General features: G+C 39.6%; 3 protein-coding genes across 4 annotated transcripts in view; 2 read left to right on the top strand and 1 right to left on the bottom strand.

Moving 5' to 3' along the window:
• Positions 1-1,985, top strand: part of LOC119741549 — a 29,118-nt gene extending 27,133 nt beyond the window's left edge. Inside the window, exon 6 of one of the 2 annotated variants that reach the window (XM_038217344.1) lies at positions 1,865-1,985. In XM_038217344.1, the coding sequence (XP_038073272.1) occupies positions 1,865-1,951 (87 nt within the window). In that variant the 3' untranslated portion in view covers positions 1,952-1,985. The remainder of the gene's footprint in view (positions 1-1,864) is intronic. The other variant, XM_038217345.1, reaches the window with a different exon arrangement.
• A 12,238-nt stretch (positions 1,986-14,223) lies between these two features.
• Positions 14,224-15,186, top strand: LOC119740561 (histamine H2 receptor-like). Its single transcript, XM_038215905.1, has one exon. The coding sequence runs from the start codon at positions 14,224-14,226 to the stop codon at positions 15,184-15,186; it is 963 nt and encodes a 320-aa protein (XP_038071833.1).
• A 4,503-nt stretch (positions 15,187-19,689) lies between these two features.
• LOC119741217 (prohibitin-like) lies at positions 19,690-24,479 on the bottom strand. The gene is made up of 6 exons (XM_038216951.1): positions 24,040-24,479; positions 23,303-23,464; positions 22,749-22,891; positions 22,113-22,229; positions 21,383-21,478; positions 19,690-20,659 (listed from the first exon to the last, which is right to left on the bottom strand). Exons 1-6 carry the CDS (start codon positions 24,137-24,139, stop codon positions 20,444-20,446), a joined length of 834 nt encoding a protein of 277 aa, XP_038072879.1. The 5' UTR covers positions 24,140-24,479; the 3' UTR covers positions 19,690-20,443.
• Positions 24,480-25,504: the final 1,025 nt, after the last annotated feature.

Here is a 25,504-nt window from a genome sequence, read left to right as displayed (position 1 = left end):
GAGCCCAAGTAACTGGTTTTACAGTGAGTGTCGTGAACACACTGACAGATGGGACACACAGTGTTGAATGAGCCGCTTCTATAATTATGTGTGCCCCGTTCTCCGACACCCCTAAAAAGACAAGTTAAACTCCTTGGCGACGGAGCACAAATGACGTTGGCACTATGCGATTATCATTGGCACAGCATTCACAGCTGTTCCAGCATGTTCACCAATGCTGGCAGATTCTCTGCACGCTTCTTTGTAGCGGACAGATTTACAGTGTTCATGTTTATAGCTGAACTCTGAAACTCACAGCATGGTCATGCTCAGGTTATTTTTACCTGTGATCTCACTACATCGAGAATGTTTCTTGCTACCGGCGATGAAAAAAGAAATTGAACTATAATGAAACCTTCATGCCCATTTGCTAAATATAAAATCAGTCATAAATCTAAAAGTTGAAGTACATGTTGTAAACTGCCGAGCATTTCTTTAACAGTGAATGAGAAATGTAGGAATAGATTCCCCGTTCGGTTAATCTTTGGAAAATGCACTGCACGTGCAGAATGTGAACTCAAATTTAGCCCTGTAGGCCCACTTTCAAATACCGGTAGCTGTTAGAAAAGCTCATGACTCAGGTTGGAGTCTTAGATCCAAGACATGCAATATACAAAGGCAAAATACAATGTTAAAAGTACAGCGTGTCTCCAAAAGAAATGTAGCAGTCAAACAACATGTTTTTCTGAGGAAACAATTGGGGGGGGGGGGAATACCATAAGATGATAGAGTGTTTCTTTACCCTTGACAGGGTTTTGTTCTGTGTGATTTGACTTTTTGTCTAAAAGTTATAGCAAAGTTCGTAAAGACTGTCAAAATTTGTTTCAGCCACTTTTCAGATTATCTGGTATCTAATGAAAGGCATTCACACACGTTCTTGGTATGTGAATGCTGTTTCGTTAGATACCAGATAATCTGAAAAGCGGCCCAACTTGGAATTCAAGTCCTTTCATTTAATTAGCTGTATCTCTGAACTGGGGTGTCCAAATGAGATGGGATAAAGACCATTGTGTAGAGTATTTACTACACCTTCAGACTCTAGGATCCGTGCACCAACAAAAAAAGGGCGCTTTTTTACTACTTTTGCGAGCCCCGTTGATAGGACCCACTGCATGTGCATACTTTACTGGTGGCTTGCGCACGAAGTATGTGCTGCATGACTTGCCCTGCATGTGCCAAAGCTAAGCCACAATCTCTTGGTGTGAGCATCGGGCGTCGTAGGCGTGCAAAGCGTACGTTCAAATTTATCTTTGATGGTCTCCTAGATAGACTAATCCCCGCCCCTCATAACTATGGATCATTCGAAGTCTGCGGTACATGAACCGGAAACCAGTCTAGGTCTCTCCCCCAAATCTCCTTTCTGGCCGTTTAAGGGGTACTTGTGCACAGAGCCTATAGATAAGTTTTGCAAAAAGAAAGTGCTAGTATTTTTAATATTAATGGATTGACTGCTACATTTATTGACACATGCTGGACACGTACATACCCAGTGCAAATTCCATCCTAGTGAAATTGGGTTATTCAAAGATTTTGAGGTAGTGGTCAGAAGACAAAAAGAACCTGTCAATTGTGATACACTGAGGTCTAAGCATCTACCTCTATTTCTGCAAAATTCATTTGGTTCAGAAGTTTATTGTCTGAAAGTTGGGAAAAACATCTTTTTTTTCTCAAAAGTTTGTCTGCAACATGTAGCTACAGATATGAGTGTCTTTTCCTTGAATAGTCTTGTGACGGATGCAATATTAGTCCCTTAGAGAGTGATCTAACTTGGAGGTCTTGTCCCCAGACATCTGTTCACTCGTTCCATTGTTTTTCCCTATCGCAGGACCTAGAGGTAGTTGACGAGGAGCTGGACCAGTCCAGGGAAGAGAACCGTGCATTAAACAAGGCAATGTCTCAACTACGAAGTTAATTCTTCATGATCATAACCAGCTTCACCTTTTAGGTTGGTACATGTAATATTTTTAGAAAACGACTTGGACTGCAAGAATTCAATACATGGACATCACTAATTTTTCCCTGCAGTGACTATCTGCTATCAGAAAGCAATAACATGTCCTAAAAAGTCAAATTTAGCAGGGAAAATATTAAAGCATTCACTGAGAAAACACTTGGAATTTTTCAGACCAGTCTCTTAGGGTTTGTGCACAGGGTGTCAAGTGATGTCCAGGTATGGAACTCCCAGCAGAATTGTGGTCAGTCATAAAGGGTCAAGCTTGTAGTCCACCACTCACTGCCGTCATAAATCTGTATTGTTGGAGGGGGGTGGGGGGGGCTGGGTAAATTTAACTAAATGTAAGGATGTACTTTAATCCCATCAAAGTTTAATTGCTACCCACCAATTTTAACTTTTCTAGCACCCAACAAACGCTAGAGCTAAAGTGACAATAGCTGGTTCATTTCAGCTACATAAAATAGTCTGAACAATGCTCAAGATGGTAGAGTGTGTGTAGACTCAAATTTTTGTCGGTGGAACAAAAACAGTGTGACTTGAATGACGTACCCAACTACCTTTCCTTAGTCTTCTATACCTTGTATGCAATGTGGTCAACACAGTTTGACGTCATAATGTCTCTGTGTGACGTCGTTATGTGTCAGGGCTACTGAACATTGTAACATTAATCACTGGAAATGAGGGTACATTGCCTGGTTGACATTCATGCACATCTCACTTAGCAAAATGTCGCGGGGTCTCATCATCTATCAGTTGCACCACAGACTTGAAATGGTTCAAACACGAGTGCAAGAATGTCTTCTTCCTTTTTCCAACGACCATTTGCAAAGAGGTATATTTTCATTACCTGCCTCACCACATGGCTGTTCTGGATCACTTGGGTTCAAGGCCTGTAATAAAAACAAGAATGGAATAAAGTTAACTGCAAGGAACTTTTTAGCCGGTTGACAGTCAAAAGATAATGAGCTCATCAGGAATGTTGATTGCTTGAGAGCATCAACCTCTGGCGTGTGTTGCAAATAAAATGTAAGTGAATTGGCTTTAAAAAAAAACAAAAAAACATCGGCATGCGCATACATGTGTGTAGCAATGGGAATAACTGTCTAGATCAATTTACTGAGCACAGAATGTTTTCTTAGCAAAATCAAAATCATGCTTAGTAAAATAATGTTACTAGCCAAAACGTCATTCATTGTATGTGCTCTGTGCGCTAACAAGAGAGGGCGCTTTTCTACACGTACTGGTTCGCAAGCCAAGTACGCGCTACCAATTCTATTCTGAATGTTAACAAAGCTGTAGCGACTTTGCGTCAGGTGTCGCACGTCATCTTCTTCGAATGTCTCTTTCAGAACCAGTGGTCTGTCCGTACTCTCCCTTCCGTACCGTTGAGGGGGTACTTATGGACGGAACCCATATGGCCATAGAGCGTTGTTATTACTAGGGAGCTAACTCGCTTTATATGCACAATGTAGTCTGCTGGGGGATGTCTTTGCTTGTTTACAAACCTAAATAAAGCTCCAAAAATTTATAAGGCTTACGGCGAATTAAATGAAGCTGATATGCCCAAAACCAAAATGCACAATTAGTGAGAATTTCATTTCACTCACGGAACAGTTAATTTTGCTCTGCACTAACCATGCACATGTGCCAACATGCAATATGTACCGGTATGCCTCAGAAGATTTGGTTTTTTTTTACATGGGAGCTGCTGCCTCTGTTGTTCCATACCTTCATGTTGCATTTAGAGCTCATTGGTGAGATCGGTAATTCTTTCTTGCATGTATTTCAATACGTTCTACAATCACACACATACATTAAAAATGTCTGTCACCGTGTATCTGAAAGTATTCTACGGAGGAAATAGTGCTCTGGCCTGGTTCTATTAGCTGAAAAATAAGGTTGACGTTTGCTTAGCTACAATGAACATCTTCTGTGTAGCAGCTCTATGAGGTTGTTTTTCGTCACTCTTTACAGCACAAGTGTAGACCTTCTACGCTTACCCAAGTCCAACACCCCACCCTATACTGACCCTGTGTACCACATGCATATTATACAATTAATATGGCCAATCGTCTTGTTTGCGATATCAATCACTTGTCAACTTGTCAACCAACTTGATTATTTTATTCTTGGATCGAAATGATTACAGGCCCAAATTGTTTACACGTCTGTTCTAGTCCACCATAATGGATGCACACAGCTGGTTGATAATTGGAGATTTAAGATTGGAAAGGCTTTGACCCTGAGCTTTGTTTTATTGAAGTTAACGATGGTGTCTACGCTATAAGGAAGTTAAGCTCAAAGGATCATATTTGTGTTTGAAAATAACAGACTGTCAAATACATGTATTTCATATTTTGTATTGTCACACATGCACTGTTGTACCTTTTTCCCTTGAACCATGTATAATTATATGTAATTAACTTTCATATTGGAAGTCATGGGAAAGTCATATTTCAAAGCCCATTTAATGAACTGATCTCATACATTCACAACTCTTCTTTGAAACATGGACATAAATTTATGAAGTAATGTTAAACTTGATTGTCAATATATTTATTCAGAATCAACAGAGGGCAGCATTTATATTCTATCGTTGATATTCAACTTTGTCTCTGGTTTTGGGAAGGCAAAATGTATCATCGGATGCCAAAAGAGGGCAGCATTTACTTTTTTGCACAGTTTTCCCATGATGTTTTTCGACCCCATTTATTTCCTTTTGATTATGGCCGGGTCTCAATTTTATGGAGCTGAATAGCCTACAATTTTGCCCAGAAGAAGTTCGTAGTTTCTAAGCAAAACTTGTCTACATTACTCAGCATGCAGATGAGTAAAATAAAAACCTGTTTTCAATATTTCAGTTTCCAAAACAATCTAATGGAATTTTTTTGTGTGTTCTCTCCAATTTTACCCAGGAACAAAAAAAATGATGTAAATAGCTTAAGCAGACAAAGGACTGAGTTGGAGGAATCTGGGAACTGGAAGCAAGACGGTAGCAGTTGTTTTACAGTGCCTTCATTAGTCTTGTGGGGATTCATAAGGCCAAGTAAACAAATAATAGGTTCTCATCTGGGGCCGATTTCACGGCGCTGCTAAGCACAAAAATTTGCTGAGCACAAACAAAAATCTGGCTTATAAAAGCAGGTTACCAGCCAAAACTCCATGTGATGTATATTACTCGTGATTAGTATTCAGCTGTTGTTTGCTTAGCATGAAAATCACTTGGAGTTTTGGCTGGTAACCCGCTTTTATAAGCCAGACTTTTTGTGCTAAGCAAATTTTTGTGCTTAGCGGCACCGTGAATAAGCCATTTGCGAGTAACCTATACCCTTTGGGATTTACATTTGAAAAACGTCTGGTACAATGACTTGCTCAGAATGCTTGGCACATTTTAACTGTGAATTCTCCAGACCAAAGACACTGTTGCTAATCACATGATTCGGGGCAAGCTCTTGCATAGTTACGTAAGAGACGCTCAGCACCAATACATCGTTCACAATGGGTGAGAATGGCACAAAGACACCAGACCATGCCGGAGCTGGGGGTTGCTAGCATAAGGCTTGCCCCGAATCACGTGATATAGTAACAGTCTCTTTGGTCGGGAGAATGCTAGGTTAAAACGTGCAAAGCATTGTATTAAGTCAGCGTTCCAGATTTTATTCAAATTTAACACGCAAATGGCTTATTGGGCCTGGGATTTTTCGAACAAAAAGAAGGATGAGACCCTTCCCCCCCCCCCCCCCAAAGATTGCGGATTTTCCAAGTTAGGGCCCATCCACAAAGTACGTACACACGAAAGGGGGAGGGAGGGGTTGTTAACGTTGGGTACACCATGCGTACAGGAGGGAGTGCCAAGCCAATCCCTACATATGCAGAGCGATAATTTGGTTTCAATAAAGTGTCATGAAATCAATGCATTTTCTCATATTTAATACCTACTAGGACCAGCTTTTATGCACTGCAAATCATTATAACACTGTACCCTTCACCCCCACCATGTACATTTATCTTCCGAGTGCCACTGCCAGAGGTTTTTCTGGCCACATTTTGTCATTTATTTCAGACTTTGAATGCGAATCATATTACAGCGTGTTTTCTGCGACATTAAATGATGCCAGAATAAGGTAGTCTGAAAGAGTAAAAAAGAAATATTGAATGCATATGCGCATGGGTATGGGGGGGGGGAGGGGAGGCACGAGGGGGTCTACAAAATTAGCATTTCGGCGTCCGTACCTTATGGACGGCTTAGTTCTTCTTGATTCTTCCTCTTTCTCAACTCTTTTGCCGATACGTTTGTGTCCAAAGGAGCCGTAGCCCTTTCTACCCGATTTTGAACGTGCATAAATGGCTACAATTTGGCCGGAACAATTAAAAAAGGTAAAATATATTGCAAGTGTATGATTTAAACAAATTAAAAGTGAAACAAAAGGAAGTGGGTGGAGACCAGAAACTGGTTTATTTTTTTTACTTGGCCTAAAAGACGAAAGTGCAGTGAGAGTTAAAAATACCCAGTCATTTTCAACCCCAAAACTATTCAGCGAGAATAAGGCCCCCCCCAAAAAAAGTCTCCGGTTTCTGGTATGGAGCTTGCCCAAAAAGTGGTGCGGCGACGCGGCTTTTTTTTTTTTTTTACCTGACTTTTTTGCTTCAAATGCCGTGTGATGACTGCAAATGGTGCCCGACTAAACTTAGTACAAACAGGCCTATATGGGATTGGGAGTCCAGGGAGGCCACATAAAGCTTATTCTCGACCATAACTCCATCTAAAAACACGTTAAAATTGTGCAGCAGCAGGATTCCAGTCAAACCAGTGAGTTTGGCGGTTTTGGGACATCATCTTTCATTGAAAAAAAAACTTTTTCATTTTGCCGACGCGCATGGCTACAGCGACGCGCGCGCATACCAGAAACCGGAGACTTTTTTTTTTTGGCCTAATCATTTCCTTTTTTTTCTTCAAAGAAGTGGCTTCAGCCACTTTTGCATAGGCGCATGTGTAACTACAAGCCATAGTCACTTCTTTCGGACAGTGCCTTAAGTTTGCCCTCAACTATAAGGCTCTTTCAGGAAGCCCTGAGGAATAGAGCTAAGTAGCATTGTTGCCATTTATTTCAAAATGAAAAGATAGGAACTTAAGTAAACCAACATCAAGTCTTCTTACGTACCAGCCAGTAATTGAAAATGTTAAATGAAGCACAAAGAGTGAGTTGTACAACTAGAAACAGCACTTTGAATTTATTGTAAAATTCCTTTTAATTGTGCCCCCCCCCTACCATATGTGACCTGTACGCCCAAAATGAGCTCAAAGTTAGAAATTGCCATTTTGCAGTACAGTGGGGCGAAGCTGAAATTTGAAGGGATAAACAATTTTTGGTTTTCAGGTGAACCTCGGTCTTTAAGTCCTGTTTTACTTTTCTTGGATTGTTTTTGTTTTTGTCAAACGTCTTTTAAACCTACTTTACCCCGTCGATTATAAGTGGACAGTTCATTCACTCTTACACAACTGCAGGATTTGTTAAATGCCATTTTAAAATTTTTTATTGAAGTTTTACAACTTCAAGTTAGTCGGTGGTCTAAATTTCCGTTACTGAACTCAGTACGGCACCCTACCCCTAAATGTTGTATACCATAGGAAAGCTTTTGCTCTGCAGAATCCAGATATATAAATATCTCAATTCCTAAAAAGTTAGACTTTAAGCTCATTTTGTGACGACAGGTCTTATATGTGATGTGACGAACCCCCTCCTCCCCCCCCCCCCCCCATATATTCATATTTGAAAAACTTACCACTTTTGGGTTCATTAGATATATTACTCCCAAATAATTGCAGCGACCCCAAAAATAGCCAAAGTGACTGCGTGTCTTGAAATTTTGGCAGTTTGAGAAAGAAAACTTCAGAGTAGGTTTGTAACTTGTTGGTTGCCTTTTCGCACAGAGTATCTCTGATTTCTAGAAATGAGCTGACAGGAATTTTGAGTTTGAAGTTTTATCAACACCATAGGAGAAAATACCTCCCAAAACAAACCCATTTCCACTGAAAGATCTTTTTCTTACATTGTGATATCAATGTCTTAGACAAACTTTAGCTCGACATTCAGTGCTTTCCACTTTTAAAACAAAAATGATCTGCCGTGTGTGTTCTGAAACATTTTGAGTATAACTTAGGGTTTCCAGTTTTTACATATACAGCAACACTAACATATCTTTTTATAGCTATATATTTTTCACAGAAATTCTTGGATTGTTGAAGTGAATTAAAAGGAAGTGAATTAGAACGAAGTTGAGAGGATTTTTCAATTACAAAAAAATAGAGAATGAATTGCTAAAATGAGTCATCAAGGATACGTATTTTCTCGAGTGTCTTTTTTTCCAATTAAAGAGTAAGATATGCTTATGAGTATAAATTAAATGCAGTTATATTGGAAAGTAGATACTTTACTATGTTATGTTGTGACTATCCATGCCATGTTTTCCAGAAGGGAAACTTAACATTTTATGCTGAAACAAACATTATTCACCTCCTAAAATGTCAGATTTTTGGGTATCTGCTTAGTTTGGCCCAAGGCAGAATTAGCATCAGTTACATTTTTGGTCCACCTCAGACCTCAAAACCATTTACAAAAAGCTTAAACCTTGAATTCATTTTCTTTGACAACTTGTGAAAACCATCATCTATTTCTCAGCTGTGGTTTTGTTTGTGGCGTCAGGTCTTGTGCCACAAGATAGGCCCATGGTTGAGCCAGATTGTTCATAGCCGGGGGCTTAATATTAAAAACATGCAAGAGCCATAGCTGGAGACATGCCGTTTTTTGACAAATGGCCAAAAATTCTGAAATGAGCAATTTGTAAGTTTTTATTTTTATTCGTTAAATACAAGCTCTTCCAAGTACATTTTAAATTAATGGTGTTTTGGCTGTTTAAAAACCTTTCATGACTAGTGAGTTTATACATCGGTTAGTGTAAAACAAATAGTGATTTAAAGCAGCCTTAGGCACGGCCCGGCTTTCATTTGTAAAGGTATAATATCAGCAACTTTTTTCACAGTAAAACCTTGAAAGTGTTATAAACACAGTCTTTAGAATATCTGGTCTCAGAAAGGAGTACAGGAGTACAAAAACTGCAGAGCTTGGAATCTACAAAGAAAAAAGGAAAAAAACATAAAACAACTGAAGACATTTTTGAAACTCTTGATGACCACAACTGTCTTCATGGAATGCCTCACCAGTTTTACTGTGCTGTTCCTTTCATATGTTCTCTCCAGTGATTATGTAATGATGTATTCCATGTAAAAAATAACACATTTATTGCTCATGTCATACTGTATATTTTAGTGCTATCCATTAAGTTGGACATCAGCTTATTCAGTATGATTATTAAAAAAAAATGCAGAGTTTAATCTAAAATTGAGACAATTATTTACAAAGTACCAAATAGTTTTTGTTTGATTTTTAATTCGCAGATTAGTGCTGAAACATCATTTTCTGCTGTCTTTAATGTTGTAGTACCTGACTCTGAGATGGTATTTTTTAAGTTGGTTATCTTCAGACTTCGTATTCATACCTCCTGCAGCGATGACCAATCAGGGTTCATTAACATGGAACTAATAGGATCTTTCAATCAATTGTATTGCAATTTTTTAGAAAGCTTTCTGGTGTGAAAGGTACTAATCAGTGTGAAATTTATTATTATGATTAAACACATCCTTCTGAGCGGACAAAGATCAGGATGACAGAATTTACAGAACCATCTGAGATATGTATAATTATGTTGTTTTCCTTCAACTGTTCGGATTGAATTCGATAAAAAATGTAAACTGTTTCTAATGAGAAAATGGATTTTTCCAGTAGATCAAAATATACATCAAGGGTAAGAAATTGAACATCCCTAAGGACGCAATGGACCTCATGCGTTGTGGGTGTCTCAAAGGATGTTCGTTGTTATTAAAATTTAGTTACAATGAATGGCCTAAAGGTTTGCTCACGTCTATCAAGCGATACAAAAACATTGCCCATAAACCATGCCTTAACACATAAGATCTATGCATGGATAGCATTGTTACAAACACGTACAAAGACAAAGAACTTGTCAAAATTGTGCCCCTTGGGCCGCAAAAACAGGTAAATCATGCAAAAACGGTAACACAGCATGCCTGCTACCCCCCCCCCCCTCCCACACACACACCCACGCTTACATAGGCATAGAAGTGGGGTACTTCCTTGTTCTCGTGTACTAAAATTTTGCAACGTCGCACACTTATGTCAAAATGCTCTTATTTTAATCATAGTTAATTTCCTGGGCTGAAATTCGGACTTAATATCCCTTTTCTAAAACTCTTCCATTTGCGACGGATCAACCCACCTTGGAAATTCGTAGTTTTTGAGTAAAATCCATATATCTATTTCGTGAAAAACTTGTGGGGTACCAAAACGGTACCCCGCAAGTCGGTGGGCATTCCTTGTGGGGTACCTCCCATTGTTCCAGTACCCCACAAGGCAGTGTTTGTACACGCCCTCTTACACACGCCCCAAACGGCAGCTATAAACCAACTCGGAAGCCAAACTTGGATCCTTTTATGTTATGGTATGCGCACAAATTGCTTTAGAAGTAGTCACAAGTCGTTAACAATGCATCACAGTTCGGCTGCTTATATTACCAAGTCGCTTTTCTGAAGAACCACGTTAAAACTTTCTCACTCGGCGAAAATCAGCTGAATAGCCTGGAGAAGAAAAAAAATTCACACAATCTCCAAACTGGTAACCGTTGTTTTTCATTATGACTGCCGTGTATTATTCAAGTGATATTATGCAATAGGAATTTATTTTTCTTTATCAGTTACCAAAGATTTTAGTCGATGTGTTTTTCTCAAAACGGTCTGTTCTTTCAGTTGTTTGTTTTAATCACTAATTTTACTGGTCATCTGAAATTTAATATTTCTTGGGTATGTAGTGTCTTTCTATCTTTTGTTTTCTGATTCGTTTGTTTTTGTTTTTAGAGCCTTTTCTTTTTGAAGGATCGCGTTTATTTTCAGCTTTTGTTATTGTTAGATTTTGTTTTTATAATTTGCTTTTAATAAAGACATCAACTTTTATCACTGATCATAGTTTTTGTCACGTTTTAACCAGCTGCTATTTCTTTCATCAAAAACTAGTGAGGCTTGGGTTTCTTTGGGTTTTTTTAATGCAAAACAAACGACTCGCTAGGAGGTGGACTGTATAGAAAATAAATATGTTGTACAGTAGATAAAGAGGTATATATTTTACTAGTTTAAACAAAAAAAACCTGAATCATTCAGTGTTGAAAATCAACTATTTTTTAACTGTTCAAATTGGTCGCGATGGTAAAAAATTGATTCTTCAAAAAGAAAATTCGGCTGAGACTTCAGGGAATGGAAGCATGTTCAGACTGTTTGAAATGCTTTGATAGAATCATTTAGATGAATTTTTGGGGTTTCAATGTAGTTCTTTTTCCGATTTAAAAAAGAAAGTTATATTAGGTAGCATAATTTGTGCTTCTTATTGATATACAAAAAAAATGCTGGTCACTTGTTTATCAGAGTAGAATTATAAATTTTGGATTGTAATTATTATTTTTTTACAAAAAAGTGTATTTAAGTGGTGCTGCAGGATGTTTAACCAGACTTTTAACCAATGTAGTTTGGCTTGTTGTAGTAGAAATGTTATCTTCTAGAACAAAAATGAAAACATTAAAGGAAATTCAGAAATTCACTGGCCACCATCTTTTTTTTCTTGATGGTTTCTAAACGTGTGTGTGATTGCTGAATTTGTCGAATATGAAGCCCCCCAAAAGAACAACCCAATTCAACTGCCATTTTAGTGGAATTGTGCCAGCAGTGTATTGTCTATACCTTTTGGGGCATCATAATTTCTGCTCGTGTGAATTGGAGATTTTTAGTTAACAGTTGGTGCGCCGAGGGTAGTCGTCTATGATTATGCGTGCAGGTTGTGAAAAACAACACTGAGTCTTGACCTACGGATTCTGACCATTCAGCGGTCGCTTTTTATCGTGTATTCGGTAACCCGATGTTATTATGAGAAAAGCATAGCAGCTAGTTATTGACCAATTAACAGCTTTGGCCGAAGTTCTCATTTAAATGACGTCACAACTCCTAAAGGCAACCCCGATTGTCTGGCGCGCTGGGTCGCATATCATTTACATGAACAGATATATCGGACGTTTCTGTACTCATGGACGATGCTCGGACTATACGCTGATGAAATCGTAAAAGTAAAAACCCGAATTTCTGCTACAGAAATTGACATTTGTAAAAGCAGGTTGCACGAATTCAACGCTTGTTGTCCACTTTTGGGACTTCAAAGAATTGGTTAGCTGTTTTTCATGCCCGCAGCCCCCCCCCCCCCAAAAAAAGCTTTCTTTTTCGGCCCAGCTGAAAGAATCTAATTTATATTTCGAGCAACTGTAGCACCTTTCTTTAATAGTAGTTGGCTATGAGCTGTCAATTGGCATGATACAATGTATTAATTATCCCGAATGGCGTGAGAACTGTGACAAAAGGTAAACTCGCCACTTGCGCTAAGAACGAATGTTCATCGTGTGTACATGTATATACGGTACGGAGGGTGCGACCTAACTTTGACAATGCGGATGGTGGCGCTACATGGGTAAAGCTTCTCTCGTTCCTACCGCAAAATCTATCCAATGCTAGTTCGCCAGCGCCCTTGGCTGGATTGGGCGTCGGAGAAAAACCTTCGGAAAAATACACAACGATAATTTAATGATGTAAAATACGTCAAAAGAAATTGTACTTAATGGAGCAATTGTTGATCACATCATAGGCATACACGTCCAACGTAAATACACGGAATTACCCGGTCGTAATGCCAGTCGAGTCAGAGACAATATTGTGACGTCATCAACTAATTGTCTTCGACCCTATGGTAATAATGTCCTGTGCGTTACATCAGTCGTTACTCGTTATTTCTTTCTGCCTGATTGCATCGCCTTATAAATTTATTGCTTGAATTTGTCGATAGGCCTAATGTATCCCCCCCCCAAAAGTACAATAGGCCTAAAGCGCGAGATATAAAAATAATTATACTAACAAACAAAACCAGAGTAGGCCTTCACTAAAACAAAAAAAACCCTGAACTAGTCAGATGTTACCAAAAGACAGTCAACTTGCACGCAGTTTTCTAGTTCACTATTGCTGTAGATAGAATACGATAAGTCAATGATCTTAATAGAGGTTTAGGCCCTTATGCTAACGCTCTTGAGAATAAAAGCTTTAAAATTTATGATGACCTGCATGATTTTTACACCTCCTATGATCTATCAGTTGGTAATCAGTGGCAAAAGGTAAACTTGCAAAAATAATACTTGCAAAGCCTTGACAGTCGTTCCATTGATCGATGTGCTCGCCTTCATACACCAAGCATAAATAATTCAATGAGAGATGATGACGGCTGACTTGTGGATGTCGCGACCAATTCATAAATTATGCTCATTAATAATTAGGGTTTCATCGGAGAGGAGTTTTTCAAGGTGTGTCAATAACTCGGCGCATGTTTATTGTTCGCCCTAGCTACACTTCGCTGCGACATAACGACGACTGTTGTCATTTTTATGGAGCCGAAAGATTGTACACACTAAGCAAACCATAATTGTTTCTTAATTCAGAGAGCGTTTTCCTTCGACAAGGCCGTATACGGCCTCACAAGTCTGGAACTGGAAACAGTCTACCCCAACTGTGGATTCAAAGTTGCCTTGATATTAAATTCAATAAAGAATCTCAGTGATATATCGACAGCGGCGCAATCTCCCCGTTTCGAGCGAGCTCTTTTAATACTGGCAAATACGAGGCGCAATTAAGCTGGAACCAACGTAAGCCATATCGACGCTATCACGGTCAATTACTTCCTCTCTGCGCGTCTTGATGCAGGATGAAATGTTGTGGGCGATGGGCCAGCCTTGATACCTGTAGTTCGATCCATAACTGTGCCTGACTGTGACGCTTGATCGATCATTTTCCTAACTGTTTTTCTCTTTCGCACGTTCGAGTCACGGGAAAACAGCATGTAACCAGAGGCCTGACAATCTCAGCACCGCATCGCTATTTTCAACACGTCAAGTTTCTACTAAAGCGAAGAAACCTGTTACCAAAATTTTTTCGAAAGGAAGCTTAGTGCATAAGCGTGTGGGGTAAATTGCCATGCATTGGAAAGACAGATAAGAGATTTGAATCATCCGTGTTGAAGATGGATAACAACTTGTCATCGTCTTTGAACTGTATCAAGATCTATCATCACGATGAACTGACCGTGCCTCGAACAGTGCTCACAGCACTGGTAGCATTACTGATCGTTTGTGGCAACACATTGTGTCTGATCTGCCTTCGTAAGACCGTTGCATTTCCCGACACCACCAAAGTCTTCATGACTTCGTTATCGGTCGCTGATCTGACGATGGGCGTTCTGATCTGCGCGCCTTCGACCATCTCGGCCGCCGCTTCAAGGTGGTTGCTGGGGAGCGTCTCTTGTCTGGTAACAGCCCATCTCAACTTCTACCTGGTTGCAATGTCCGTGTTGTCACTCTTGATGGTCAGTGTAGATCGTTACCTGGCCATCACCAGGCCACTCCGCTACCAGACTCTGCTGACTTCTTATCGAGCCAAGATTGTAGTAGCTGTCGTTTGGCTGTCGGCTCTGATCACCAGCCTTGTCATCTTGTTCCTAGGTGGCTTGCACGTCTGCTACGACGCCATGTTGAACATCTGCATCCCCATCACAGCACCCGGTAAAAGCATGAACTTACAGACGCTCACGTGCTTTGTGGTTGTCATCCTGGTGTCGTATCTGTCGACTATAGCAATCTACGTCCGACTCTACCGAATAGCTCGAAATCACGCCAATCGCATCCATGATGTGAGTGACCAGTTCAACCCCGATAACAGATTCCACAGACATCCGAACAGCAAAGCCACAGTCACTTTTGCCATAGTGGCCATTGCCTTTGGAGTTGCCTATATTCCTATGATAGCCATTGCTGTGGATTTCTTCATATCCAACAAGGGATGCCCGCTGTTACTTTGTGGCCTGGCGTCCGTCTGTACGCTCTCCAATAGTTGGTGGAACGTCGTCATATACTCCATCAGGACTGCCTCTTTCAGACAGTCTTTGAAGAGCTTGTTCCGTCGTTCATCTCTCCATGTAGACACCTAAAACCATGCGCCATGCTTGTGCACATTAATTTTGAACGTCGAACTAAAGAAGAAATCCCAAATACTAAGGAGTATAATAGGTCACTTGGGAGACATTCCCATAGACTTATGCCCAGTTTTCCCCGCAATTTTAATGACCCCTAATTAATTTTTACTTAAGTCGTACCCCACAAAACTTGGTATATGTAAGCGATATTTATGTTATGGACCACGAGCAATCGATAGTTTTGACATTAATGTCCGGTGTCTCCCTAAGATATTTATGACGACAAAATGTTTCATTAAGGTACCATTAACAGGTATAGCCTTTATAGAGCGCTCTTACACAGGGTGTCACAGCGCTTATAACAGCAACGGACAAATAAAACAAAGAATTGGTGAATTTGATAACAGTTACAGATTGGAGAAAACAGTTTTGAGATTGAACAAAACAGTGTTGAGACAGTTCTTGAACCCTTCAAGTGACTGTGCTGAGCGGATTCCCTTGTGCAAAGAAACCAAGTTCATCTACCAAGGAACACACCTGAGGAACCACAAGCAGTGAGTTGTCTGAACCGCGGACCGAAGGCCAGGTCGTCTGGGGTGATATCAATGAGAGATATGAAGGGGATGTATAGAAACATTTGTAAAGTATGGCGAGGATCTTGAATTCAGCTCGGTGGTGGATCGCGGGAGCCAGTGAAGTTGATGGAGGAGCCATGTAACACATGGTCATTTTTTTTTGGTGAAGCTAGTTACACACTCCAAATTAAAAAAAACAACCGGCTAATGAGATGTCTATTGCTTGTGACTGGTTGCTAGCTTATTTTTGCTGAGCATTTAAATTTGTTAAGAAAACTTCCTCTAATAGCTGCTCCATAAAATCGGGCTTTAGCTTAGCTGCCCGAGTAACTATAGTGCAATTTTTAAGCTGTTTTTTGAAAGCAAAAAAAAATAAAAAATGAATAAGTTTTTCATGTCATTCAAAACATTTTTCTCTGAGAGTGTCCTGAAAGCCTGAATGCACCAATGCAGCTTCCTGCGTATACCACATATACCAAGAGGTTAGATTGACGCCGTGCTAACGCGCTCTGGCCGCTCATTATTCGCAAACATAACCTTATTAACCGATTACATCTAGTTACAGGCTTCAGTAACGAATGCCACGCCAACCCAGCCTGGGGACTTTCATTCAGCCTACAGCGACATTTTTATAAAAGCAATCAAACCTCTGGTAAACAAGCTGTAATTACGTTAATATGCCTAATCAGGCAGAATGCAATAGCATGCATGTAGACAATCAAAGCAATTTTGAAAAACGATCAATCAGCTTTACTAGTAGTGCATTTTATAAATCTATGTACCTTTCTAATGAAGAGGTTCTATGGTCTATACGAATTTTACGTGTTAAAAATCTCACCAAATTTCAGCTGATTACATGTATACTGCAAGGCGGTTCAAACCAATAAAATAAAATACCTGCCAACATATTAATTTCTTCATTTTTACATCAAGCGCCCGCAAAGCGAATTGAAGTCACGCACACTATATAACTCGATTAGCATAATTGCCACAAACTAATTTGTCCTCTGTGTTTAATCAGAGTACAAAGTACATGTACATGTATTTGATCTCAAAAATGCAGTCCTTCTATAACTAATGTAGAATATCCACAATCCTTAAAGATGTACAGTCTTTCTCTTCCATTTTCACTCTGAACAAAACAAACAATGTTTTTAAATTGCTATAATTTAGCTGGCTACAAAAAGGTTATTCGCTTGAATGAGACATCGACAGAAAATGGACAAACCGGTGTTTATTTATATGAAATCATATTATTAACAAATGTCGAAATATTTGCGGTTCGACAATAATTCAGTCTGGCAGGGTAGGCTGGTTCCCGACTCATATCGGGATCTGTATGTAGGAACCGGAAACCAGTCCACTTCGGCACGGCGGATCGCATTTTCGTGCGCAAAAGCAACCTAAGATAAACGTCCCCCTTTTTTAGGAGATGGGGAGGTGTAACAAAAAAAAAAAAAAAAACTACCATCCCCCTTAATTAAAATAAAACATAAAATGTGAACATTTGTTTGGAGAAAAACATACTTTCCTTTTGAAGATCACGCACAGTACATTTTTACTCGAAGCAGTGCATGCAACTAATGCAGACCTAGATATTAATAAAGCCAGCCAATCCGTAGGCCCTATTCTGAAATATCCCATTTAATGGGTTTTCTCAATTGTTGGATCACGAAAGAAATAAGTTTTGAACCAAAAAGCACTCACTACACAATGCACTGTATTCCTCTTTTTAGTTTTACAAAAATTGTCCCAAGCGCAACGATTGAAATAATTATATTTGCAGTTTGTATTGGGACATTTAATCTGGGTCTTATCTATGACCATTTTTTCCGTTTGATAACCTAATGGATGGGAACAAATGTTTAACTCCGGCCGTGCTATACATGGAGACAGTTAGCAACTGAATTATTCACATTCATGTACCATAAAATCCGCTTAAATTGCATAGTCTACTTCACAATCCGTCGACTGTACTTTCTTTTTGTGTCATGATCATAGATGTATGACAGGGCTTACTCGATCAGTCAAAAAGGAACCTGTGCAATTATCATCAACAAACAGACCACGAACTGAATGTTTAGAGTGTAATTTGTATTGATTGATTGGACGCCATTAGGAATTACGATCGCCTTTCATCGTAACGAAATAATAAAGTGAAGTTTTCTAAGAACAAATACAACCGCAAGATGGTCTTTCGTGCAATTACCATCAACATCCTGACAACAATGTTTTGGGAGTAGGCCTACAGTGTAATTAAATTGTATTGATTTTACGCTGTTGTGACTTGTCATAAGGCCTTGATTATCCAAGACTTCAGATCATGGTCTACTTTGAAATGTACTCAACCAAGAAGAGCGAAGAACCGTGAAAGGCTCTTTGAAATACATAATCAATTTAAATACTTGTGTTTGCAGATACAAGTGTTTGCAGATAATGTATTATCCAGTTATTAAATAAATGATGTTCCTTTTTGTCTACAATTATGACCGATGACACAAACTCATGGGACCACAGGCAGTGTCGGTGTCATATGAAAATCGGTCTCTATGAAAATCGGACTCTTTTCCCCTTTTATTGGTTAAACCCTCTAACGTGACCGGTACCTCTCCTAATTATCTATGCACGAGTATGCGCAATACCAACAAATGAGTCCGTATTTCATAAAACCTAAATTCATGCTACCACCGACGGATTACTAGTGAGAATCATACACATGGATGTTGCTCGTTGCAAGCTGCTCGAGTTTTTTTTGCCTGTATGAACTAACAAATGAAAATGACTATTTCTTGTTCAGGCATGCAACTGGGAAGTAACCACACAAAAAAGGAGAAAAAAGAATGAAATTCGAGGTTTTAACAAGACTTTATACATGAATTTCAATTTTCAATGACATGAGTGTGAAGTGAAAAACAAGAAAATTAACCGATCGTAGGAAAATGTGCATGCCTTTTTGCTACCAGGAAAACCCTTTGATTTGATAATCAACTATTGTATATGCAATCATTTGATCCCTTCCTCCCCAAAATACTGTTACCCTAATCATGAGTTCAAACTTACGGTCTGCACTCTGCACTACTGCCACTTTAAAAAAAAAATAAAGGTAGGGATCGTTTGTCATTTCTGCATTTTTGTTTTGGTTTTAAGCTAGCAACAAATGTGCTCAAAATCCAAACGGCTGCTTAGCAACTAATCTGATGAAGTTTTAGCTCTGTGAATGCTGTATTTTCCGAGAAAACAATAATCTAGGATCTCGGTTTCAACTCAAAGGTTGCAGAGTCATGTTTTGAATTGCGCCCGAAATCAGCGTCCGGGACACGTTCCCATTCAGCCGATTGCAGCTAGGCGATCATCTGAACCGAGGAATTATAGCAACCGCGCGCGCGTGTGCGTCCCCTCAACGCTTACGCGCACCCATTCACAGATTCGCCGAATTACTAAAGGAAATTTCAAAAATGCGTCAATTGACGCATCTTTGGAAATAGCCTTCTTTTATTGTTTTTCTTCAAAATGACAGCATGCCAGAAGGAATAATTTCACAGGGAGTGGAGTGTCATTACAATCTTTAAACCAAGTTAGCTTTTCAAACATAATTTCGTCAGTAACTTTTTGGATAGACAGAGGGACAAAACAAAACCCTCCATCATTTCGCTGCGCCATTTCTACGGTCCCTTGGGAGCTTCTCATAACTCGGCTAATGCCTTCCCATCCTAAGGATCATTAGTCAGCAGCTTCAGTACGGTCCACGGAACTCGGACCGGAGATAAAACCGCTGCTGCCCCATGAAGCATGAAATAATTGCGGGAAAAGTCCAAGGAATGGGCCTGATGCAAAGTAAACACTCCCAGTCCAATTTTACACAAATGCATGTCCTTGCAAGCCTCCTGTGGCTTTTCTCTGTCTACAGAAACTGATTAAAAGAAAGATAAAATGCCTTGGTTTGTCAATTATTACCAAATGTTTATTTTTTACGTGGGTGTACGAGCCGTTTTGGCTGCTGTATGTTGATTTTCCAGACCAAATTCAAGTAAGAACATTCACAGGCATTTCTCATTATGAGCAATACTCTGGTGCTTTTATTACATGTTTATCAAAAGGATACTTGCAACATTGATATTTAGTCATTCACACCTTTATTTGTAACTGTGGGGTTTAATATTGGCTATTTAACAAGCTTCGTGTTTAAAGGAAAAATCATCGCCATCTGGTCTACTTTTGTCAGTCTTTCGTTGTAAGCATTGGGCAAAACACATTTCAAAACTATGATCTTGAATTCGACAAAAAGACTACCAAGAAAAAAGTAATAATTTGTCATGGCTGACGCATTGAAATCATAAACGTCCTGATTTATAAAAGATCTGTAATGTCTACTGACCCGGATAATTGAACAAAATCTACACGTAATTTGTTAACAAGATTTTCATGGGACACTAATTTTACACTAAGAATTTGTCTTTCTCAAAATTGAATTCCTTTATTTCTGGCAGTAACAAAATCACTGAAGAAAATTAAACTTCAACATGCAACATTCATTCTGTTAATTCCCTCAGTGAAAAACCTACATACACAAGCTGCAAACAAATATTTGTTAAAATTACCAAAAAAAAAAATATTGGAAAGAACACTCTTGCTGCATTATTTTTTTTATAAACAGAATGCCTAACTCGAACAGGCGACAGTTGCAAATGGACTCGGCCCTACATTGCAGGTAGGCTTAGCAGTGTCTGTTGGCCCGGTGGGAGATAGTTGATGTTTCTAGACCTGGACATCTGGAAGGCAACGTCTTCGGCAGCTTCCAGCTTTCGCAGCTCAATCAGAGCGTCGCCTGCCTTGGTGAAGGCTGAAGCCAGGAGGCTAGCGGCCTGGGAGTCACCCTCGGCTGTGATGACGGCAGCTTGCTTCTGCTGCTCCGCCTGTAGGGAATGAAGACATTATACAAACATAATAACATGTATATAGGGCTAAATACCAAAGGTCTCAAAGCACTTCATAATTGTTACCATCATCAGGCCATGAGACCAATTTATGCAGCAGCTCGAGATCGGCGCACTCTGGTCACAACCTTCACAGGTACCCATTTATACTCCTGGGTGGAGAGAGGCAATTGTAGTAAAGTGTCTTGCCCAAGAACTCAAGCATCATGTTCCCCGTCAGGGTTCGAACCCACGTACCACGGCACGTTCGTCGAACACCTGTCCATGCATATGCACATCTCATGCATGGAACATGTACCTTAGCCTTGCGATCAACATTTTTTTGGTTTTACATAATGATTTTTTGCTCACTAATTTACTAACTTATTGAATTTAAACCTACCGGGCCCTTTAAGGAACTATTGCATTTAAAACAGAAATAACCAGCACTTTCTGGTGTTGTCCTGTATTGACATGTAGCTTTTGAACCATGCTCCCATGCAGAGCATTACATCCAGAAAGTTTACTTTTTTTTCAAAATCATTGGCTTAAATCAGAATAAAAAAAAAAAAAGACTTTCGTAAAATAAATATTGCATTGATATTGATTTAATTAAGTGATATCAATATATTGATGAAGCCTACTGACCCGTTATTTTTGGATTACATTTTGCGATGCTCCTTGTGTAATTTAAAGAGACTGCAATTGATCGTAAAAACCTACTTTTTCCACCAGGAATCTTGCCCTCTCTGCATCCTGTTGAGCCACTTGCTTCATCTCTACAGCTTCTGTGAATTCCCGACCGAATGTCAGATGAGTCTGTAATAGATAAACATGATATAGGGTTATCGAGAAGTTATGTCACAAAGAAGTATGAGCTTCAGGCATTTGAAAACAAAAGTAATAAACCTTGCATCTGTATAATGGAGATTGCCAAATATGGATTAATACAAAAATTTAGAAGAACTTATTTGTATGTTGAATTATTCATAAGATGAATTGCGTCAAGGTGATGTAAATCAATACAATGTATTAGGTTTTGCTGACGTCTAAACACTGTATACTCAGTGTGTTACCTCCCGAGTGAAAGTTGGGAAAAAAAACTGTTGAATTACATAATGCTTGATACTGCATGAAAATAATATCATTTAAATGCATTCTCTTTCATCCCAACGTTCAGCTCTTTTTGCTAAAAAAAAAAAAAGCTAATAGGCAAACTCCAAAATTTCACCTGGAAACTGCAAAACAATTCACATATCTGGTTAGAACCGTTCCATAATCGGCATGATTGCAAACATAAGCACAAATTTGTGGCATCGTGGCAAAATTTCGCTCTGCCAATTGTCAAAGGCTTAACACATTTTAAAGCCAGCGACTGCTTTGTGATGCCAATTTTGCTTAGTAATAATTGCCTTTGTGTGAAGTATTAACCGGCGCGCAGTTGACAACTTACGAGAGATATATCATCTAGGATCAGACCGAATTGGGAACCTCTCTCCGTCAGTTCTGCATTCACGCGTTGGGAGACTACCTCTCTCTGTGTGATCAACTCACTGGCATCAAACTGGGCCTGCAAAGGGAATTACAAACATGAATCTTATCAAAGTTAATGGTCACCCCTCCACTGAATAAATTCAAGAAATAACGGATGATTTTGGAGGATTAAGGCTGAATTTAATTTGCACATGGTGGCAATAAGGGGATGTTGCAGGATTGAGGATGGTTCCTAGCCAAAAGGGCCTGGAGGGGTTAGGGTTAAGGAGTATCAAGCTCCAAGCAAAGTTAAAATGAGAGGGCTCATCCTTTCTCAATCCTGCAAAATCTGGGAGGGTTAGGCTTCACTTTCAAGTCCCATATAGAGACCACACTCTATGTTCCTCACTCCTGCAGAATCCTCCATAATCTCCTGGGGATTAAGATGGATCTAGGACAGTTAGGGAGGGCTAGGATTAACCATTATGTGCCACAAATGTAGTGACTTGCTCTGTATGTTCTTAGACAAAATCCTCTAAAACCACTTTGTAGAAACCACTTTGTAGATTCTGAAGCATCTACATGTTGGTGAGCTAGGGGTGCAAACCTTTCTTACCACAATGGCTTTCAAGACTTCGTTGGTGATGGAGGGCAGCACCCTCTCATCGTAATCCTCCCCAAGGTTGACGTACAGCTTAGGAAGATTGGTGACCTCTGGCCGGTACAAGATACGCAGGGTGATGTTCACATTCTGGAGATCTGAAGATGAAGTAACAAGATAATTACAATGTAGAGATGCTTTAAACTTACCCCAAGAAAATTTGATTATCTTAATTACAATTAATGCTCCCGGATCCTGCAGAATCCACCAGGATTGTGCAGTATTCAGGAACAAAGAGTCCAACCAATATTGCTTGTATTAAGCTGAATGCCCTTTGAAAATTTATGAACAAAAATTGCCATTTGTTTCTTGCAGGGTTATGGTTTTTAAAAATGTTTCAGGAAGTTCTAAGAAAACGCTTTCAAGTTGACAGACGGTTTGGTGATGCAAGATGTTACGTTACGATTTCTGAAAGAGCTCTGTCCGATAATTTCATTCCTTCTTGATAATTTAAAGGGTTTTGGAGGTTAAAATTTATAGTTAAAAAAGATTTTTGAGGAAAAGATTACCTTTGCTTCCAGTGATGCTGGGAATGTTGCGGGGACGTGATCGACAGTCATAAATGATGGGTCTCTGAACCCATGGGATCAGGAAATGTGTGCCCTCTCCCATCACGTAGTCCTTGACCCCAGAAAATCTGTCAAAAATCACTGCCCGGTGACCAGCCTCAACTGCAAGTTAAAAAGAGTTTAAGATGGCTTGAACAATATTCAAAAGTACAACAACAGTATGCATGAGGATGTTGTACCTTTTAAGGTGGAATTATGTGGAAATGTATCCCATGTGTCTTTGATTAACTTCAATTGATTTTGCATATATTGATATGAATTTGACTATGTGTAAAACTCAACCATGTCAACAAATGAAATGCAAGTAGTTTTAATAAACTTTATAGTGTATAATGCTATTGCTACAGCGTAGTACGAGGGGGGGGGGAGGAACTAATTTGATTGGGGAATGAATTAACCTATCTGGACCTTTAAATGTTAACATTAAATAGCACTGTTTAAATCTATTTGAACCAGATCATGTCCTCATACATGTCATATTCTCATATGTACTATAGTATAATGTAGCATAGGTCTACCGGGACATGTTGGACATGTTGGATCAATGCCACAAAATTTAAATGAGATCAGTGAGTTTTGCATTGCTATTCAACTGATTGATACCAACAAGACAATAAATTATAAATCACGAAATTTAATCAACAGTGATCAACAAATAATTGAAGAAGTAAACATACCGTTGTACAGAGCTGTGTTTACAACGCCACCAACGACTGCAAGACCAATACCAAGCTTTCCCAGCTGGGAAAAGAGTCTGTTCAAGCCCGCACCTGCCATGTTTATCTGTGCTTGCGAGTGGGAGTCTGGACCTAGCTTGTGCACGTTATAAAATTCAGTTCATAAGTTCATACACTGAGCGCCGAGTGAGTGCGGCTTGACTGTCTGACTCGCGCGGTTCACTGTGAGTGATATGCAGAATAACAGTCGTCTTTCGGGTGAATTTAACAACAATGTTTTTAAACACTCTACATATAGACTATTATTTATTTGCAAATCTCACTACTGTCTGTATTCTTTCAAACTTTGTCCAGGAAAAGGGGCAAAAGATCGAGGTCTCCCTCTCGCTGATGATCAAACTTGCACGAGCGCACAATCTTCAATGCGCAGGCGTGAAAGTTCCATCTATAATTCAAAATGATTGCGACCTATATTTAATATATAAAATTAGTTTTTACCCTTCATTATATAAATCTAATATTTTCAGGCCAAAACGTATTTTTATATGGAAACTAAGTAGCAAATAATGCTTTGAATTTTATATAAAAATGCGGAAACATGTAGTGTACATTTCATATTTCAAAATCACGCAATATTAGAATTCATGGACTACAGGGCGATTTGGAATTAGGTACATAAAGTTTCATTGGTGAGCAAGTCTTCACCTACTCTTGTAGGGGGTGTCGGACGCTTCGCCCCATTTCCACGTCGCCCCATGTCACTTCGCCCCTTACCACTTCGCCCCATTCCCACTTCGCCCCATCCCCACTTCGCCCCATCCCCGCTACGCCCCATCCCCACTTCGCCCCATCCCCGCTTCGCCCCATTCCCACTTCGCCCCATCCCCCCTTCGCCCCATGTAGTATGAAAAAGGTGAAGGCTAGGGGTGCAGACCAGTAAATAAACTGCCAAAGACCCCGATAATAAATGCTCCCAATTCTGGAAACTCAGGAAAAAATACAAACTCTCCGATGAGCTGCTCGAGACACAGGGACCCACATCAACATTTTGCTTATTTCATCAACCTTCAAGCTGATTGAAGTTGGTACAAAGCGGGCGTACAAAGCAAGAAGTGAATCTTTTGGAATTGTTTTTAAGCCAATAAAATGCCCTAGATGAGATTTTTTTTTTACATGTAACGGCTGGGGCGAAGTGGGGATGGGGCGAAGTGGGAATGGGGCGAAGTGGGGATGGGGCGATGTGGGGATGGGGCGAAGTGGGAATGGGGCGAAGTGGGGATGGGGCGAAGTAGGGATGGGGCGATGTGGTTAGGGGCGAAGTGACATGGGGCGACGTGGAAATGGGGCGAAGTGTCCGACATTCCTTGTAGGATACAGTAACCTTTTAAAGGGAATATACAACATTTGCAAACATCGGAAAATAAAACTACCAAGTTTTTGCGAAATACCTTAATAGGATGTTGGT

Source organism: Patiria miniata, unplaced genomic scaffold (genome assembly GCF_015706575.1).
Source record: "Patiria miniata isolate m_02_andy unplaced genomic scaffold, ASM1570657v1 HiC_scaffold_5, whole genome shotgun sequence".
In the NCBI taxonomy this organism is placed as follows: Eukaryota; Metazoa; Echinodermata; class Asteroidea; order Valvatida; family Asterinidae; genus Patiria; species Patiria miniata.
Note: the sequence above shows the minus strand (reverse complement) of the source record. Positions and strands in the feature narration are given on the sequence as shown.